General features: G+C 41.4%; 1 protein-coding gene across 3 annotated transcripts in view; it reads right to left on the bottom strand.

Annotated features, from left to right (window-relative positions):
* Positions 1 to 203: 203 nt before the first annotated feature.
* SH2B2 (SH2B adaptor protein 2) overlaps positions 204 to 7,697 on the bottom strand; it is an 84,210-nt gene continuing 76,716 nt past the window's right edge. For all 3 annotated transcript variants that reach the window (XM_033922573.1, XM_033922571.1, XM_033922572.1), the window contains exons 8-9: positions 4,275 to 4,446; positions 204 to 900 (exon numbers count right to left, since the gene is read on the bottom strand). In XM_033922573.1, the coding sequence (XP_033778464.1) occupies positions 611 to 900; positions 4,275 to 4,446 (462 nt within the window). In that variant the 3' untranslated portion in view covers positions 204 to 610. The remainder of the gene's footprint in view (positions 901 to 4,274; positions 4,447 to 7,697) is intronic.

Raw genomic sequence — 7,697 nt, 5'->3', positions numbered from 1 at the left:
AGGGAAATCAGAACTATAAAAATATCAGGACTAGAACCAGCCAGCTGGAAATCCTGCCAGTGAGCAAAAATGAGAGGACCTCCTACTCAGTGCAGAAGTCATATCAAGTTTTTGAACCAGAACCTTTTGCAAAACTGCAAAAGTTCAGATGTATAAGGAAAAAGAAGAGTCTAGTAGTAAAAGGAAGCATCTCCAAAACCAAATTGAAATTTGCAACTAATCTCAAAAAGTTTTAATGATATATAAAAGTGCAGCACCTGCAAGGTTCCAGCTGATCTGACATGAAATGGGTAGTTCACCACCTCCAAAAGCACAATCCCAAGTCCTGCCTTAAACTTTCTGTCTTCACTATTACACTTCCTTTCTGTAGCAGTCAGCAGGTTTCCTTAGTCCACTGGTTCCTGACCTACTGCTTTGGGGACAACTCTCCCCAAACAACATTAACCACCAAAAAGTTGAAGGAGCTTTGGATCCTGATGGTCCATGAGAGCACTTTGATAGACAGCATCTAAGGGCTTGAGCACAGTATTAAACCCTTTCAAAGTTGTGCTATTTACTGTCACAGGAGTGGCACCATGTAGAACAGGATCTCTCATATAGCAAAACAAGGTTAGTAGAATGAGTACTGGTTCTCCACTGCCCGAGTCCTACTACGAGATCCATCACTCTCATGGTAATCATCATTGTTGAGGCTGGGAGGTTCCAAAAGGTGCTGAGCACTGTTACTGCGGCTTCGAGCACTCAAAGGCTCATCCATCCTGTGATACAGTGGCTGGGGTGTAGAGGTACCACCTTCTGCCAGAGATGCTGGCGGAGGAACAAAATCTGAAAAGTAATGTGACTGGAGCTCACTCCTGCAGCCTGTCTGCTGTGCAGTGACAGCCTGGGAAGGGCCAGAATCTGAAAAACATAACAGCCTTGTAAGATATTACCTGGTAACTTAAAATCTATCTGGGTGGCATTAGTAACAGATCATTAAATGGCAATGTCTGGGAAGTGGCACTAGGATTAGTCATCAGGGAAACTACTGCACTGCTCATCCACAGACCCTACTGCTTACTTGCTCTTGGCTAGCTATCAGATACATAATCCAGCGGTTGTACACGATTGCCACTAAACAGTACTGGATTATAGTACCTCAGAGCTCCAAGTATTTAAGAGCCATGCTAAAAATGCTGCACTTTCTCTGTTGGGTGTGGTAGAAGTCTGCTAGGACTCGGGTTGTGATTGCAATGCAAGTTTTGAGTGCAGTTAATATAAACAATAAATTATGGTGATAATTAAGGCTTAAAAACTTTAATTGTGATTAATTTAAAGAACATCTGCCCTTCTAATCCAACATCTCTCCCTCTCTGGACACCATCTCCCTTCTTTGTTCCAGCCCTTATAAGAAATATGTCATAATGCAAGTGTCTGCCCTCTCTTTTTCTACTCTCTCTCCACCCTCCCACCAAATGTTTGATCTCTCCTTTTCTTCACTCTCTCCCCCTTCCAATTCCATCTAATGTCTACCCTCTCTCCACCAAAAAAAGAGGGCTCACTTGTTGGCAGGACTGGAGCAGGTAAACAAATACACTGGAGCTTTCCCAGGGTGAGCCCTCTGTCAGCATTGGTGAGCTGGCAGGTCCAGACTGCAAGCAAAGGATTCTGGGATATTATATTAAACAAATCTGACCCTGAGGAATGTCTGCAAATAGTATCATATGGGCAGGGATCATTCAATCTGTCAAAAAGACCTTTTACTTAGAATGCCACTAATTGACTTCTAAAAGACCAGTAATTGAGATTTAAAAAAATAACCTTTTTCATAGTTCTGGGGAGTATCCTGCAAAGCCCTGGACTTTCAAAAGATGTGATAAGGACAGGTGCTTAAGGAATTCAGATATAGAATGGCTCTAGCTACCAGAGCCATTGTTTCAAACAGATACCAAATTATGACACTCTCTCACTTCCTTCCAGCATGTTCCCCTCTCTCTCTCCTACCCAATTCAATGTGCACGTTGCCTCACTTATCATCTCTCATGATCGCGCGGTCCAACAGCCCCCCTTCCTCCGTCCCAACTGCCATAGTCCATGCATCTCATTCCCTCACCTTCGCTGGCAATTTTCATTTTTCTGTCTCCGAGCAGCCCAAGCCTTTTCTAAAGTCATGTGCAGCTGCACTGAAACTTCTCCTCTGACGCATCTTCCTGTTTCCAGTTATGTCAGAGAAGAAGTTTCAGTGCAGCTGCATGTGACTAGTTTAAAGGCTCGTGCCACTTGGAGACAGAAAAATGAAAATCGCCAGTGAAGGGGAGGGAGATGCCCGGACCATGGTAATTGGGAGGAAAGAGATAGGGGGCTGCTGGATCGCATGCTCCGGAGGGGTGATAAGTGAGGCAACGCCCCCAAAATACTTAATTGCGAGGACAAGGCCATTCACCACTCCAAGGGGCGGTGAATGGCCTTGTCCCTGTACCCGTGGCAACAAGTTTTTTTCCTCCCTGTTTCAGCAGGCTACTCGCAGGTAACAGTTACCGTGTCATTCTCAGCTCTAGGTTCTACACCGGGCTGGCCATGCAGTGCAGGTGATACAGTTAAATGGAATGAGGTAATACCAAATGCTTCAGGGAAAGGGGTAGCCTATAGCTGGCTCTTCCGGACCCAGAAACAGCACAGTTACTTATCTATAACAGTTGTTATCTGAGGACAGGAGGTAGATCTTTTCACATGCGAGTGATATTATTCATGGAGCCCGGTACGGAGAGTGCAAAAGTGCGCCGTCACTTTAAAAGACTGAAAAGTCTTGAGACCACCCATACCACGCATGTGCTGGTACCTTCCTGTTTGACATCGGCTCGCAAGACCATGAAACCAACTAGGGTAGTTGGGAGAATATCTGCCTGCTGTCTTTGGATAACACCTTTTACAGGTAAGTAACTATACTTTATATCCTAGGACAAGCAGGCAGCATATTCTCACATGTGGGACTCCCTAGCTGCCAGGATCATGCATCTGAGTTTAGGGTTATTGTCAACTACCATAAGCCTGGTGAAATTAAAAAGAGTTGGAGGGAAGTTTGCCTCTAAATGGAGAATTAATTTTGTAGAACTGCTTGACCAAACCAACTATCCCATCTGGAATGATTCTCCAAATGGTAGTGGGATGTGAAGGTATGAATTAAGGACCAGGTGGCTGCCAAAGGTATATACACTTGAGAGGATGCCGAAGTGTGCTTAGATGGGAAAGAGCATACCAATGCTGAAGATGGCCTATGGGCATTGGCAGTCAGCAGACATCCTTAATGCTCCTGAAGTTTCTCCCAAAAGTTTTTCAAATTGGAGTTAACGAGCCTTAAGTACACTTTCAAACAGCACAGGCAAGAATCAAGCTGATGTTGAAGACCTAGGCCAAACTGGACACACCAGTTGTGTGGGTCAGTAACTGAAATAGTCCTGTTGCACTGGGTGCAACACTTGAAGCAACTGGAATGCATAGTCATCAGGGGGAAAAAATGCCAATGCAGAATCATAAGACTCAATTGTCCGGGGAGGTCAAGCAGATGTAATAGCAAAAAAAAGTTGACTCTGTGAGCCTGAAGGCCCCAATTTTTTTTTTTTAAATCTGTAAAAATTCAAAACATTTATCGAAGTCAAGGAAAAGAAAATGAAATAATGAAGAAAACTAAGATTAAAAATGAAGGGGAAGAATAGTTTGATGTGCTTGAAAAAAACACTGCTTCTCAGCTCCACAGAAAACAGAACTGATGGTCCTGTGAGCCGACGTCAGGCGAGAAGACACCGGCGCATGCGCGATATAAGTGGTATCGAGACTTTTCAGTCTTTTAAAGTTACAGGACATGTTTAAACTATTCCTACTAGGCTCTGTGGATGACGTCACCCACATGTGAGAATATGCTGCCTACTTGTCCCAGGATAAAGGCAGTTGCATCCTGTTTCTGGGTCTGGAAGAGCCAAGCCTTCTGCCTGCTGTATTAATCGCAATTAAATATTTAGTTAACAATTTAACACGTTAATTGCATTAAATCTGTAACCCTAGTGGCAATTGTTTTAAACTGAAAAAACAAAGTGGCTAAAACATCCAGAACAATAGGGAAGCATGCACTTGTCAGAGTGCTTTTGAGAGGTCACCGAGCTTTCTGAAAGTAGCTGGCTATGGTATGTGTGACAAACTGAACATCTCTGAACCAAACAGAACAGACCAACTTATCACCATTTAACTAAAGCCATAAGGCTTCTACTGCACAATGTAGACAGAAGTATGAAATCTCCTACCAGGTCTGGGGTCTTTGACTACAACATAAGTACGCAGAGTGATGTCAGCAGAGCCACCTGACTCCAACGGTATAGGGTGGCTGTGAAAATGTTTCAGCAGATCAAAGATAGTCTGGAACCAGAGATGCTGGACATGGCACTGACCGTTCTCATTCAGAGACAAGCGCAAATGCTGCAGAGGTAGGATATAAGTGACTCTCACGCACAAAGAGAAAAAAAAATTAACATATCAGGGCAAGGGGGTTGCAAGTTTCTAGTTTATCATCAAGTCAGATTGTTTGGTTTACATGTTAAATACCAGAATTATACAAAAAGTAAAAAAATGACCTACTGATACAAAATAAGCAGCTGCTTAATATTTATGCTTGTCTAGCTATTTTCAAAGGGATAGCATTCTCCAGAGCACGTAATTTGCAAGAACAATTAGTAATTAAACCATTCCAGTTGTGGATCTTGTCATGTGTGTCATTTTACACTTACACTTAATTCATTTGTGAATCCAGTTAATAAAATACGTATATTACAGTAGAATCTCAAATTATCCGGCAACCCACGGGGATTGGTGGATACCAGATAAAGCATAGTTATATTCCATAACAGGTGTTATCTGAGGCAGATGGCATCAAGTTGGAGTAAGGTGGATGATACAGCGGCTCTGGGGGATCCTTGAAAAAGCAATCTTTGCGAAACATGTCGGATCAATTTATCCCAGGAGCATGAGAACACTATGCATTTAGTTAAGTGTGAATTCATCAGAAGATTTAACTAATATCTTTACAAAATTTCTAAAAAAAAAAAGCATATGGCGATTAAAAGATTAATTAAAAAAAAAAAAAAATTTGATAAAAAGAAAATAAATCTGAGTGATATGAGGAGGATGTAGGCCAATGAGGATATAGATACACCAATATTCCCACCAGATAAAAGTGTTAATCTAAGGTGGAGGAGGTGTACCTGAGGCCACATCCACTAATTAAACATTTATTCACTATATTGGTTATAATATTATTGGTGATCAAGATATATAGAGCGCACAGATATTAATGGTGAATTGTTTTTGGCATTGGGGAATATTGTGGAAATTCAAGTTTGACCCCTTTTGTGTACACTTTTTGATGAAAATTGTGCCATCAAGAGTAGTAGTGGAACAGAATGGAGGCATAACAGGCCCTGAAAATGAGCTAAAAGTCATACTAACACATCAGTTTATAAAAACATATTTTTCTTCCAGTAGTTGTTTAGACGGTTTAGACGCAGGGGTGTCCAACCTTTTGGCTTCCCTGGGCTGCATTGGCCAAAAAAAATGTTTCTGGGGCCACACAAACGCGCAAATGCTGCAGCAAGACAGAGGAGAGAGCCGGCAAGACGGTAAACACGGGGCCGCAGGTTGGACACCCCTGGTTTAGAGAGAAAAACACATCTGTTTATAAGAATGAGATATTTGCAATAGAATAGAACATGTCTGCAAAGGTCAGCGTGACCTCAGTAAACATGGTGTCCACTTCCTTCTATTGTTGACAATAGTTGAGACAAATAGCACGTGATGAGTTAAGTCACTGTTGCTAAGGAAATTACTCATGAAGTACAATTAATAGCAGACCATGTGATTTCAGTGGACACCAACAGAATATTTGTAAATGGATTGTGATTGGAAGATGTACCACATACGTATGTTTAATAATGAATTAATGATGTCATGGATCCCAATAAAAATGTCTAGTCATTGGTAATAAGATGAGACTTTTGATTGTGAGCTTACCAATTTTAGTAAGCAGCCAAATTCTCCTCAAAGCTTTGACTATTTTAAGCATACTTGTGTGAAATTTCTTTCTCTGATCTCCCCTGAGATAGAATTAAGAACTGAGGACTATATGGAAGTAAGTAGCCTGTCTATATATTTATTTCAACCAAACATAGTCACTTTGGAAATTTCATCAATGAGAGTGTTATGTAAGAAAGCTGCTGAGGTTGCCAAAGCTCGGAATTTGTGTGCTGTTACATGACCCTCGAGCTGCAGCCCAGCATGAGCATAGCAGAAGGAAATGCAGGCCGCTAACTATGTGGAAATAGTTCTCTTGGTTGCAGGGAAGCCCAATCTGTTAGGATCAAAAGAGATGAACAGTTGAAATGAAGCCCTGTGTGGCTTAGTACTTTGTATGTAGTAAGTCGAAGCATACTTACAGTATGTAGAGCTGTTTCTACAGGATGAGAATGAGGCTTTGGGAAAAAAAATAGAAACACAATGGATTGATTAAGGTGAAATTCTGCGACTACTTTTGGGATGAATTTTGGATGGGTCCTGAGAACCACCTTGTCATGATGAAATACTGCATATGGTGGTTCGGAAACCAATGCTTGAAGTTCACTCACTCGATGAGTGGAAGTGACAGAGATCAAGAACACCACTTTCCAAGTGAGAAACTTAAGAGAAGTAGATGCCACAGGTTCAAATGGTGGCTTCATCAGCCTGGCGAGGACTATATTAAGGTCCCAGACAACTGGAGGCAGCTTGAGTGGAGATTTGGAGTTGAAAAGTCCTTTCATAAACTGGGAAACAAGCGAATGAGTGGCCAGAGGTTTATTGTTGGCAGGATCATGGAAAGCACTAATAGCACTGAGGTAAACTCTGACCGAAGTGGTTTTGAGTCCAGAATTGGATAAATGGAGAACATAAGAATAGCCTTACTGGGTCAGACCAATGGTCCTTCAAGTCCAGTAGCCCGTTCTCTCCAGGTCCCTAGTACCTGGCCAAAACCCAAAGAGTAGCAATATTCCATGCTACCGATCCAGGGCAAGCAGTGGCTTCCCCCATGTCTGTCTCAATATCAGACTGTGTTTTCCAAAACACAGACTGTGTTGGGTCCCGTGTACTCAAACAAGAGGACCATTTGGAATGCAACATTGCATCTTCTTTAAGAAAGATAAGACTTTTATACCTTGCTCATCGTTTCCGCAGTATTTCTCCTTGTTTTGCTCGTCTGACTTTCTCACTGCAGATTGGTTGGACTGTTTTTTTTGGTTTGTTTTCTCTGGGGATGGATGCCATTGACACACACTGGTCAGCAGTGCCATGGCTCCACATGGGAAGATATTTGGCAGCTCACCTTCAGCTCGTTAGAAGCCAAAATGGCTCCAATTAAAAAAATTAATGAAGACCACTTATTCTAATAACTCATGTGATACAAAATTGAATTGTGTACAATATCTACAATGTAATTTTAATAGTTACTTGGGCAGCGTAGTAAAAAATTTTCATCTGTAGGAAGTGACAGTTGGGTGTTGGTTTTGTTACAGAATATATATATATATATATATATATATATATATATATATATATATATATATATATATATACACACACACACACACATATATATATATATATATAGTTAACATATGAAAAGCTGTACATGATTTTCTTAT

Source organism: Geotrypetes seraphini, chromosome 15 (assembly GCF_902459505.1).
Source record: "Geotrypetes seraphini chromosome 15, aGeoSer1.1, whole genome shotgun sequence".
Lineage (NCBI taxonomy): Eukaryota > Metazoa > Chordata > Amphibia > Gymnophiona > Dermophiidae > Geotrypetes > Geotrypetes seraphini.
Note: the sequence above shows the minus strand (reverse complement) of the source record. Positions and strands in the feature narration are given on the sequence as shown.